The sequence below is a fragment of the Heloderma suspectum genome, chromosome 4 (genome assembly GCF_057233095.1).
Source record: "Heloderma suspectum isolate Gila_16-S chromosome 4, 16-S_ref, whole genome shotgun sequence".
Lineage (NCBI taxonomy): Eukaryota > Metazoa > Chordata > Lepidosauria > Squamata > Helodermatidae > Heloderma > Heloderma suspectum.
This window is the reverse complement of record NC_139461.1, coordinates 216,873,512-216,886,435: the sequence shown is the minus strand read 5'-3', so window position 1 is coordinate 216,886,435 and position 12,924 is coordinate 216,873,512. Positions and strand designations below refer to the sequence as shown.

Sequence of the window (12,924 nt, the reverse complement as noted above, 5' to 3'; positions counted from 1 at the left end):
CTGACAATTGTTGCCTCCCCCTTCCATACCTATATCATGTGCTTCTTTTGCTATCTTTATGGATGAACAATATGTAAGGTGGGAGATCTGTGACTGGATCACCTCAATGTGTTTTTTAAATGCTTAAGTGCAACTGCAGGAAGTGCCAAGCTGGGTCACTCACTCTGGGAGGAGGGGGCATTTAACCCATTTTCCCCTGCAGGGCCAGCTCCATGATTTGGGGAGCCATTGGTGGGGTACTGCCCTGGGCTTCCTCCCACCTGAACCTCTGGCAGGGCAGTTCCCTTAGCAACCTTGATTGTGGCTGTCAGCTTTATTTTCCCAGAATGAGACCTTGTGGGTAAAAAAAAAAAAAAAAGACTACCACCACAAAAAAAAACATAGCTAAGCTGTTGTTTCGTAACCCTTGCCACAGTGTTTGTTTGTTTTAGCAACAAGGTACCAGAACTGGAACTTCAGGTTCAGTACATTTTGGGGAAATAACAAGGGTGAGTGCAGCTACCTAGGGGACCAGAGTAGGTGGCTCAGGTAGTGTTTGCCTGACCATGCCACATGGTAACACCAGGTCTCTTCCCCTGCACTGTTTTCCAATTGAAAGTGCCCCCTGTTCCCTGGCTGATATTTTGATAGGAAAACAGCATGGGAAAAAAGGTTAAATACCCCAGCATTGCTGACCTAAGTCAATTCAGGGGACCTATTCTCTGCTCTCAAGCTTTTAAAAGAAGGTGTCTTAAGATCCAATCACAGATCTCCCATGTCATGTCTAGTTTGGCTGAATGATTACTGATGTGCTTGTGCATTTCTACCCTCAGTTTATCTGAAACCACTTAAGAACATAAGAACACAAGTAGAGCCATGCTGGATCAGACCAAGGTCCATCTAGTCCAGCATTCTGTTCACACAGTGGCCAACCAGCTGTTGACCAGGAACCCACAAGCAGGGCATGAGCATAAGAGCACCCTCCCCCCCCCCATGTTCCCCAGCAACTGGTGTACATAGGCTCACTGCCTCTGGTACTGGAGGTAACGCATAACAATCAGGACTAGTAGCCATTGATGGCCTTTCCTCCATGAATTTGCCCAACCCCCTTTTAAAGCCACCCACATTGTTGGCCATCACTACATCCGGTGGTAGCGAATTCCATAGTTTAACTATGCACTGTGTGAAGAAGTACTTCCTTTTATCTGTCCTGAATCTCCCACCTATCAGGTTCATAGGATGACCCCAGGTTCTAGTATTTTGAGAGGGGGGGGGAATGTCTCCCTATCCACATTCTCCACACCATGCATAATTTTGTACACCTCTATCATGTCTTCCCTTGTTGTTGTTGTTCAGTCGTTCAGTCGTGTCCGACTCTTCGTGACCCCATGGACCATAGCACGCCAGGCCTTCCTGTCCTGCGCTCTCTCCCGGAGCGTGCTCAAGTTCATATTCATTGCATCCGTGATGCTATCTAGCTATCTCATCCTCTGCCGTCCCCTTCTCCTTTTGCCTTCAGTCTTTCCCAGCATCAGGGTCTTTTCCAGGGAGTTTTCTCTTCGCATTAGGTGGCCAAAATATTGGAGCTTCAGCTTCTGTATCTGTCCTTCCAAGGAGCACTCAGGGTTGATTTCCTTTAGGATGGACTGATTTGACCTCCTTGCAGTCCAGGGGACTCGTAAGAGTCTTCTCCAGCACCACAGTTCGAAAGCATCAATTCTTCGGCGCTCAGCCTTCCTTACAGTCCAGCTCTCACAGCCATACATTACTACTGGGAAAACCATAGCTTTGATTAGACGGACCTTTGTCGGCAAGGTGATGTCTCTGCTTCTTACTATGCTGTCTAGGTTTGCCATAGCTTTCCTCCCAAGGAGCAAGCGTCTTTTAATTTCATGGCTACAGTCACCATCTGCGGTGATCTTGGAGCCCAAGAAAGTAAAATCTGTCACTGCTTCCATTTCTTCCCCTTCTATATGCCAGGAAGTGATAGGGCCAGATGCCATGATCTTCGTTTTTTTCATGTTGAGTTTCAAACCAGCTTTTGCACTCTCCTCTTTCACCCTCAACAAGAGGCTCTTGAGATCCTCTTTGCTTTCTGCCATGAGGGTGGTATCGTCTGCATATCGGAGGTTGTTGATAATTCTCCCGGCAATCTTAATTCCGACCTGTGATTCATCCAACCCGGCATTTCTCATGATGTACTCTGCATATAAGTTAAATAAGCAGGGTGACAATATGCAGCCTTGTCGTACTCCTTTCCCAATTTTGAACCACTCGGTTGTTCCATGTCTGGTTCTGACTGTTGCTTCTTGACCCTCGTACAGGTTTCTCAGGAGACAGGTAAGGTGGTCTGGTACTCCCATCACTTTAAGAATTTGCCACAGTTTGTTGTGATCCACACAATCAAAGGCTTTAGCATAGTCAATGAAGCAGAAATAGACGTTTTTCTGGAATTCTCTTGCTTTCTCCATGATGCAGCGAATGTTGGCGATTTGATCTCTAGTTCCTCTGCCTCTTCGAAACCCAGCTTGTACTTCCGGTAGTTCTCGGTTCGCATACTGCTGAAGCCTAGCTTGTAGGATTTTGAGCATCACCTTGCTGGCATGTGAAATGAGCGCAATTGTGCGGTAGTTTGAACACTCTTTGGCGTTGCCCTTCTTTGGAATTGGAATGTAAACTGACCTTTTCCAGTCTTGTGGCCACTGTTGAGTGTTCCAGATTTGTTGGCATATTGAATGCAGCACTTTAACAGCATCATCTTTTAGGATTTTAAATAGCTCGGCTGGAATACTGTCATCTCCGCTAGCTTTGTTGTTACTAATGCTTCCTAAGGCCCACTTGACTTCACTCTTTAGGATGTCCGGCTCAAGTTCAGTGACCGCACTATCATGGCTATCAGGGACATTCAGATCTTTCCTGTATAGTTCTTCTGTGTATTCTTGCCACCTCTTCTTAATCTCATCTGCTTCTGTTAGGTCCCTGCCTTCTTTGTCCTTTATCATGCCCGTCTTTGCACAAAACGTTCCCTTGAGATCTCCAATTTTCTTGAAGAGATCTCTAGTCTTTCCCATTCTGTTGTTTTCCTCGATTTCTTTGCATTGTTCATTTAAGAAGGCCTTCTTGTCTTCCCTTACCCTCCTTCTTTTCCAAGCTTTTTTCCTCCTTTTTTCCCAACAATCCCAGCTGTTGTAACCTTCTCTCCTAGGGGAGATGCTCCAGCCCCTTGATCATTTTAGTTGCCCTTTTCTGCACTTTTTCCAGCTCTACAGTATCTTTTTTTAGGTGTGGTAACCGGAACTGTACACAGTATTCCAAGTGTGACTGCACTATAGATTTGTATAGGGGAAGTATGATATTGGCAGTTTTATTCTCAATCCCTTTTCTAATTATGCCTAACATGGAGTTTCCTTTTTTACAGCAGCCACACAGTGGGTTGACATCTTCATTGAGCTGTCCACCACAACCCCAAGATCTCTTTCCTGGTTGGTCACTGCTAGCTCAGATCCTATCAGGCTGTACTTGAAGTTGGGATTTTTTGCCCCAACGTGCATCACTTTACACTTCCTTACATTGAACTGTGTTTGCCATTTAGATGCCCGTTCTCCCAGTTTGGAGAGATCCTTTTGGAGCGCTTCACAATCCCTTTTTGTTTTAACCACCCTAAATAATTTGGTGTCATCCGCAAACTTGGCCACAGAAAATCATATGGCTAGATGATTATTGCCAGTGTCCAAACCTCTCTATCTCTGTGCCTTTCAGAGGGGAGAAGAGGTCAAATCATGGAAGTCTATATACTGGGGCCCATTTCAAATGCAGTGGATACCTGCCACTTTACAAGATTGAGAAGAGGCTGATAACAGTTTGCTGCCCTGACAATGAGGTCTACAACTGTCCCCACTACTCCTATAATTAAAATAAAAATAAGAACACCAGAGTTGATATTCTAATCTTTGCATTCTTTCTAATCACATTCCTAAATTCTTAAAAATATGCACACATTTTTGTTGAATCCAGGCTTCGGCATGGTTAGAGTAGACTCATTGAAACCAGTGGGACTTCATTCTCATTAGGCAACTTCTGGCAAAATTACTTATTTGAAGCTTCTTAATCAACTGCTGTAAAGTCAAGCAGCTAGTAAGTTCAGATCTAAAGTCCCAAAAAGGCTTCTCGCAAGTCCGTATTTATGAGTGAGTTGTTGAGATTAGTAAGATTATTTTAAACTGCAATCATGTATGCAGTTGAGCTCAGTGGGACTTACTTCTAAGTAGTCATGCATAGGAGTGCACTGTTAATGTGCAAATGAGAGGCCTAGTGTGCAGGGTTGCTGTGCTGAATCCTTTAGAGTGCTTTGCTTTATTTTAGCAAGCCCAGCTCAGTTCTTGGACTGCTCGCCTTAACTGGTTATTAACATTACATCAAAGTTTCACAAAGGTAAAACCATATAGAACAAAGGCAAAGTCTGCTGTTAAAGTAAAATGTAGACCTACCAACTCTGTTTGCAGCCTGAAATCCATGGAGTGGATTTGGTGGACCGTTTGAGATGTGACAGCTCTCCATCTTTATGTACTTCCAGAGCATCCTGCAAGTGACATATTCAGACTAAGCTAGAAATTGTTCCAGATTTGACTGGTCAAAAAGGATAGAAACTTCAAAACTTTTGACTGTTTTGCTATTGGAATTGGCACAACCTGCCCACAAGGGATCAATTTATCTTAAAATAACTTAATAGCCCCCTACTCTGATCATTGCCAGGCAGCCATACCTCAAGCCCCAGCAAGGTTGTCTGCAAGAGGTTCTTCTTGAGTTTTGGTACACTTTTCCTTTTAAGATCGTGGAAACAAGAATGGATACACATTTGTAAATATGCAGTAGGAGCAATCAGAAATCTTAAGAGGGCTCTTGAGCTGCATGATATATGTATAGACATATCCTGTAAAGGTTGAAGGTATGGTCCTTAATGATTTAATTTGAACCCCAAAGTCCCTCACAGCTAACAATTTATTCCCCAAATTTCTGCAGACCATTTTACAATTATTTATTTTTGAGAAGGACACCAAATAGGTTTACTGTCTTGAACAGAATTGGGGAGGAGGGAAATTTGGGGAAATTAGTTTTTGAAGTTGCCTATTTGTGAAGCTTAGAGGAAGATCTCATATCATCCAAAGCCTTTTTTATTATTGATCCATCACTCTCTGACTAGGTATCTGTTCTCTCTTCCTTTTTGCTGATCACAGAGGCGCAGCCCGGTAAGAAGTTGCATGACCTTTCATGTTAAATTGGTAGCAGAAATGACTGAGGGTGACTATAACCTAGCTTTAATTTAAATTGATTTTCTAAACTACGAAGTCAGCAAATTAATCTAACCTATGTGTAATAGTGTAAAAATTGCTGCTCTTTCAGGTTGTGTGGCTATCTGTAGTATTGTCTGTTTTTCTATAAATACAAATTTGTTGGAACAGAAGGAAGTATATTGCTTAAAAGGCTTTAATACTTTATTTACATTATGGGACAAAACATGCTGCAAGTTTTGTGCCACGCTTGAAACACTATTTTTCTCTATCCCATTTGATAGGATTCTTCATTTTGGATAAAGCAATCTGCCAATTCTCATGATTATTAAGGAAAATTCAAACCAATATGTGTAAAGACCCCGGCCAAGGAGCAAATGAATGAAGCCTGTGTTAACTGAATTCAACCATTTCCAAAATGGGATTATCTAGGTTTTGATTTTCAGGGTCTGACTTGAGTTTTTTTACACTTGGATTTAGAATTCCAGAGTAAGAATACATGTGCTGACTGCAGCACAGTTGTGCTTTGGTATCTACAGTTGTCATAAAAATGATGTGTTTCATGTAACTAAAATATGCAAACAAAGCTGAGCTTTACAGCTTAATCTTGGCTTCAGAAGAAAGAATCTGGTGGAACATTATTTGTTTTATTTTTATTTTACATTAATTTTAAAAATTAAAATTTCCAAGGGAAAAAAGAGATCTACAACAACATACTAAACAATCAACTTCTACCAACATTTCTTCTTCCTTGTACCAACAAAAATGGGTTACCAATCATCATAATTTGTTGACTGCTCCAGAATTGTTTAAACCACTTCCATTGTTGCTTAAATGTAGCACAAGACCTCCTTCCCATTATTTGTTTTATTGGGACATGTTAACATAAGATACATAAGATAAATCTCAATATGCCTTGCGTATTCTGTAAAATCTGTTAGGAGAGTTTCAGAACAGCTGATTCTTGCCAAGATTTCCAGAAATAGGCTTGGCTGGAAAATAGTTCTCATCTTCATTCTCTTTAAGCAGTCTTCTACCTACCATGGTAATGATAATTTTGTTCTCTTTAACCACTCTTCCTTGAGCTTTGGTGTTACTATGTCTCCTTCTGGCATACCACTCAAACAGATATTATTGCATGAATATGATTGGAAAAGAGCAGTGTGTGAACAAAACATTTTCTTGAAAGACACATGAAGAAATGTAGCATGAGTAAGAAATACTGTAAGATGGTGATAGCAATATTAGGAACAGTAACTCACAGCAAGCTTGCCATGTTTTTGCCTGATACTATAGCAGAACTAGAGCAGCACTTAGTGGAGTTCCATTCACAATGGAGGAAGGGAGCAGGAAGACAAACTTTTTGATTTCTCCTTCCCTCTGCAGCCCCCTGTGCCTCCTGAAAAGCTGCTCTGGGGGACCCTCTGGAGCAACACGAGAGACAATGCAGGGAGTTGCAGAGGGAATCAATGAAGGTTGCCTCCCTGAGTTTCTCTACACCAGTGTTTTATCCCACACCTATATTGGGCTTCTGCTTCTGGATTCTTCGTGGGATTAAGATTGGCTCCTTGACATGCTTACACGTGCTTTGGGGGAGGATTTACTTTTTCTGCAAGTTCTATATGTTTCATTATTCAGCCATTAGATGGCACTGTGGTATAGTGGAATCGTGGAAGTACACGCAGCCACTGCAGCGCCTCATTGCACTTCTAGAAAAAATGCCAGACTTTCCCCAATCTTAAAAAAAAGGTTATAAAGCATGGGAGAGGCCCTGGAGGTTGATGACATCATGTAAAGGACCTGCAAACTTCCATGAGTGACTAGTCATAAGCACATGATAAAAGCCTCATGTAGAGATGCCCCCTGTTTACTACCTCTAGTAGGGAACCTCTGCTGGATTGCGGTGCTTCCCATGAATAGAAAGAGCCCTTCTGTTCATGGAATGGCCAATCTGGATTCAACCCATTGTCAGCAGCCATTCTGATAGCTCCACGAAGATGTGCCTTTTGCACATACATGCATTGTTTCCTATTGTCTTCCTACTTTCAAAGGTTTATCTTTTTTGTTTCAATTATTTCTTTACATCTTCTGAAATATCACAGTCTACTTGAAAACATTCTTTTTTTCATTTCAGTCAAATCTGAGTGTTCAAGTGTGTGAGATTATATATGAATGCATGACCCAATTCTAGAAGAGTAAACAAGTTAATGTTGATATTTGTTTGGCACACCACTGCAATTAAAAATTGTGAGCGTAATCGATTTTCTATTAAGAATTAAGGAAGTCTCAGGCAATGCATTTGTAACTTCTCATCAGATCTTCTATTCAGTTATATCCGGTGTTTGTGTGTGTTTGTGAATCAGCAAAGAAGATACACAAACATCCAAAATGGGCTGTGTGAACCAAAGTTAATGTATATTTTGTTTTAATAGTGTTATTTTCCTATTTTTCTGTCTTTCCAAGCAAACCAACCATTTATGTAACTGTCTTAAATCATAGAATTGTTAGGAGTCGGAAGTGGCCATTTAGTCCATTGAGTCCTATCCCCTGCTCAGTAATCCTCTAGTCCTAAACTGTAGTTTTTGTTTTTAATTTTAGGGTACAATTAAAAGGAATTTATCTAGTAAGTATATATGTTTTGAAAATTTTTGTTGAGACATAATATATCTCTAAAAGGTGGGTCTGCTTAGGATCATTAAAGATGGCATAGATTTGCTTCTAAATGTTCAAACTAAAATGATTGCAACAACTAATTCTTAGAAGATATTGAATTCTGCATGTTATTAATGGTGTAGTCCTCAAAGCAGACAGGGGACGTTGTTCCACATACTACTATTAAATTCTACATGAATTTATAGCAAGTAAAATTAACAAACTCTGGTGGTCTCAAAATGAGATGAGATTTTAAATCAAAAGGCATATGGAGTGTTTGCAACTAGCTGAATGCACAAACTAGTACAACAGGCCCTAAAATAACAGATGTTAGATATCTGGAATGATGAAGGGAATGGTTGATGTTTGAATTTTGAACGGTATGGATTTTTTAAAAAGTTTTGCATAAAATTGGTCCTCATGAAAATAAATTAATTGCAAATCATAGAATACGCTGTCTTGTCTAACAACAAATAATATACTCTGTGCCTGTGGGATTGCAAATGAATAATATTTTCAGCATGTTATATACTCTTAAGGGACCATATATTACATCCACCATAAGTAATCTGGGGAAGTAATCCAAAGGTAAAAGTTCCAGTAGAGGTAGAAAGAGTCAAACACATGACAACAGTCAGGTTAGAATGAATTGTGAAAATGTGTTCAAATTACCATTGTTATGTTAAAGAACATCATGGTTATGTTTAATTAAGCACTAAAAACTAGAAAGAGAACACAAGTGATAACTGAGCTAGTGTAGATTGCACAACTTTCTATTGGTATTTCTAATATGCATTATGCAAATATTAGTACAGACTAGGGATGGACTGATTTTGTTAAATTAATTCCATCTGTGTTTCACAGATTGTCGGGCATCTTTTGTTCCATCAACCACTCATTGACAGAACTGGATTTTTTTCCACCAGATTTTTGTTCTACTTGCGCTAATTCACAATAGCACTAATTCACATTAGCACTTACGCAAATGCGCTAATCCGCATTAACTGATTCTTAATGCAAATTAGCGCAAATCCCCACCCACCCCAAAAGTGAAAAACTGGTCCACAGAATCTGTGTGACTCAGAAAAAGCGAGTCCCCTGCAGAATCCATATGTCAGATTCATAGAAATTTGAACTCATTTGAATCTGTTGCAGATTTCTCTGACATCTCTAGTACAGACATACGTCTTTATCCTGAAAAGATATGCTTGGAGAAATAGCCTAGTGTTAGCCTGAGGAGAACAAAAGAGAAACTGTGGAGCTGTCGGTTTTGAATAGTGGTGCGAACATTTTTTTTCCAGAATATGTTCTGAGAAAATAACCTTAAAACTGTATCTTATGTGCCAGGTGAAGAGATAGCAAGACCCAGGCGTTCAACACCTACTCCAGAGCTTCTAAGGTTAGTGTAAAACAATTCACTCAATCCATGGGCTGATCTACATTGCGCCCGCCATCGCAATGAATTCGGTGTCCCATCGGGTTAAATGCTCTCACATTAAAACGTGATTATTCACACTCACCCATTTTCCCCATTGCAGTGCTTCATCGAATGCACAAGCTCGGTGCACACACAAGCGCTGTGCTGTTTTCCTGCGCGCACTTGTCTGATCTCGGATGCTAAGCGGGGTCGGTCCCGGTCAGTAGTTGGATGGGTGACAGCCCGGGAATCAGGCTTCCTGCACTGAGCAGGGGGTCGTTGTATCCCTTCAAATGAGACTAAGTTTTATTCCCTCCTATCCCCCGCTCCAGATATTTTTTTAAAAAAAAATCAGGCGTTATCCTCGCAGAATCAGGGCTTCTCGGCGATGTTTTTTTTTCTAATTGAGGCATGATCTTCATAGCTTCGAAGTTGTGAAGCTTCACAACTTCGAAGCTTCGAAGATCATGCCTCAATTAGAAAAAAAAAACATCGCGGAGAAGCCTCGATTCTGCAAGGATAATGCCTGAATTTTTAAAAAAAAACATCCAGAGTGGGGGATAGGGGGAGGTAAAACTTAGTCTCATTTGAAGGGATACAACGACCCCCTGCTCAGTGCAGGAAGCCTGATTCCTGGGCGGTCACCCATCCAAGCACCGACCGGGACCGACCCCGCTTAGCTTCTGAGATCAGACAAGTGTGCGCACATTCACCTATTTGCTTGTTGCTGAGGAAATGGGAGCTGCTGAGGAAGCTATGCGATCGGTAGCTGGAAGAAGACATGGGGCCGTCGAGAGCTGTGATTGGACAGGGGGGAAATACAAACACCACTGCGTATGGACAGGCGGGGGAGGGGACTACAACCAGATATGGTAGCGAAGGAGGGAAATCAGAGCACATTAAGGGGAAATACCAGGATATTAGGGTATTGAAAGCGGGAGCACGGAAGTGGGAAATTCCGGTTCCAATTTGAGGCGGCTACTACGTAGTGTGAAAGGAGGGCGGTGAAACCTCATTGGAAGCGAACAAAGGTGGTAAGTGTAGATCTAGTCCATGAATGGTGTGTACCTAAAGTGGAGAAATGCAGTAGCATTACTATTATTATCTTCCTGTTTTATCCAATATGTCTCCTCAAAAGGTTAATCCTAAATTTGTTTTCTTTTTTAAAACAATGTACATACTCCATAACCTCTCATTATGACTTGACAAGTCCTATGTCAGGGTGGACACTGAGCCCATAGAATCCCAGAGTAGTTCTGATTCTGAGGAAGAGCAGTCGCTCCTGGGAGAGGAGCACGCTCCTCTTTCCCAGGGCCAACAGCTGACGGAGATTCCTCCCACCAGCATTCCTAGCTTAGACAGCAGTCCAGGGAGTGACAGAGCGCGGATAGCAGACTTGGTGGACGCGTGACGCCGACGCAGAGAGTGGCGCCAAATGGAGGGCGCAGAAAGGAGGCGTAGTGCCCGGTTGGCGCGCAAACAACGGCTGCGCCCAGAGGATCCAAGGGAAAAGGGGAGGGACTCTCCCTAGTCCTTAAGTTCAGGGGTCTGCCAGTAATTCCCTTTCAGACAGGGACCAACTGTTTCAACTTAGGGCATAGGTACTGTGCTGCTCAGATCTAGTTGCAAACGGTAGAGTTGTTAAGTTGTAAAAGAAGAATAAAGCTTTGAAAGGAATCCCTTTGTCTGTGTCTGGACGTGGCTACTGGATTAGACTGAGAGAGGCCTCCAAGGAGCCCTTGACATCCTATCTCTCACCATGTACACGTTTCTATATTCAAATTGACCCTTTAGTGAATCCACAGTATAGAGTCTTCAATATCAGAACAGTAAAGCCTCCTCGCCTCCCGTCAGTGTCGGCTCCAGGTTTTTGAGGGCCCTTGGGAAGGCACCCTCACTAGGCCCCTCCCTCAATGAGTGTACCACTGCCATGGTCACCAGCTTCTGTTTCTCTTCCTCCTCTTTCTCATCACTGCTACCATTTCCTTGCTTGACAGGCTGAGAGCCAGCGAACAAGTAAGCAGTGGAATTTACTGCTCCTCCTTCTCACCACCACCATTGTCTGGGCCAGAGCAAGAGGCGGGTGAACAAGCAGGTTGCAATGGTGAAGAGGAGGAGCAACTTCAGGGGGCACTTGTGAGTGGGCCACTGCTGGGATGCAGGCCCGTGGCAGTTGCTCAACCATGCTTACTGTTGACACTGGCTCTGCCTCCAGCTTTTCTGGAGCTGGAGAGTACCCTCCCCACCCCCCACCCTGCCACTTCCACCCGTTGCAGAGTGTGAGTGTATACAAATCTAATAGCAAGGTTGTCAAATAATAAGTTACCAAAGGAATATATGATTCTAGCACAAATGTTTAAGCAAAATTCAGAATGGTGAACCCCAGTTCTTGCCAAGCTGTTTACATTTATTAATAATACTGATAAAGCTCCAAAGGGGTAGAAATTTAGCGTAATTGTGCTGATCCATAAAAAAGCGAGTAAAAAGAATCCAGAAATACTACTGCTCTATTATTTTACTGGATTACTGTTTACTGGGTGTTGCCTCTAAAATACACAAATTACAACAGAAGAACAGGTCATGATCTGGAAAGGAAAAAGTAACATTGATCAATGCATTGTTCAGATCATATGATTACAAAATATGTGCAGAAAGAAAGACATCAGCTTTATGTGGCTTGCATTTATTTAAAATTAGTGTTTGACCTAGTCTAAAGACAACTCTGTTTTAAACTATTAATTTAGGTGAAAACTCCCTATGAGAGTAAGAGAGGTCTGATTGTCAGAAAATACTTCCACCAATAGGGGAGTTATTCAGGGCTGCCTGTTGGTTCCTTTTCTCTTTTCTATTATTTATGTTGTTGACAAACAAATTAGATCTCTAAGACCCTTGATACTTGCTGGCAATTATAGTGGTCCAGAAACTTTTGGTCCTTTTTTTATACAGTGATGATAGAGCCATCTTCCCGTAACACAAATAGAGTCATGTTATTTTGCAGTTTTTTGAAGGGAAAAAAGAACAATTAGTGTGGCTTGCAACAGAATATTTTCCTTCTGTAGACATGACAAAGGCAAATGTATTAGCAAACCCATAACTAGCAATGTTTAAAATAAGGTATACAAGCTATGATTTGTTATGTAAATATCTCAGATAACGTTCAGGGACTGGTCTCTTATCATATACACACACACACACACACACACACACACTCTGTCATCTCTGCTGAAAAACATAATCTTCATCAATAGTTATCATTCAGTATCTGTATTGTACAACAGTAAAAAAGCCCCAGAAGATCCTGCTGTCCTAGCACCACTGTTTGGTCCACCCCTAGAGTCTACATTTGAGGAAGAGAAGTTGGAAGGTAGGTGTTGTTGATTAACTTTATGTATATAGCTTTCTGTGTCAGACTGGTTAGTCTGAAATATTCAGGCAACATTATGTTTATTTTGTTTTACATACATTTTTAACTTCTTGTTACCTACGCAGGACCCTCTGATGTAGAGTGGGCTAAGAAACGAATGAACAAGATAAATACAAAGCAGATTAATTATGTATCTGTGAACACAAGTCTGTCTGTGTATATAT

The 12,924-nt window shown here is 41.6% G+C and overlaps 1 protein-coding gene across 2 annotated transcripts in view; it reads left to right on the top strand.

Moving 5' to 3' along the window:
• The window catches only part of SGIP1 (SH3GL interacting endocytic adaptor 1), a 196,126-nt gene that overhangs the window by 103,300 nt on the left and 79,902 nt on the right, over window positions 1–12,924 (top strand). For both annotated transcript variants that reach the window (XM_084852291.1, XM_084852292.1), the window contains exons 8-10: window positions 7,866–7,890; window positions 9,267–9,318; window positions 12,615–12,700. In XM_084852291.1, coding sequence (XP_084708417.1) covers window positions 7,866–7,890; window positions 9,267–9,318; window positions 12,615–12,700 — 163 coding nt within the window. The remainder of the gene's footprint in view (window positions 1–7,865; window positions 7,891–9,266; window positions 9,319–12,614; window positions 12,701–12,924) is intronic.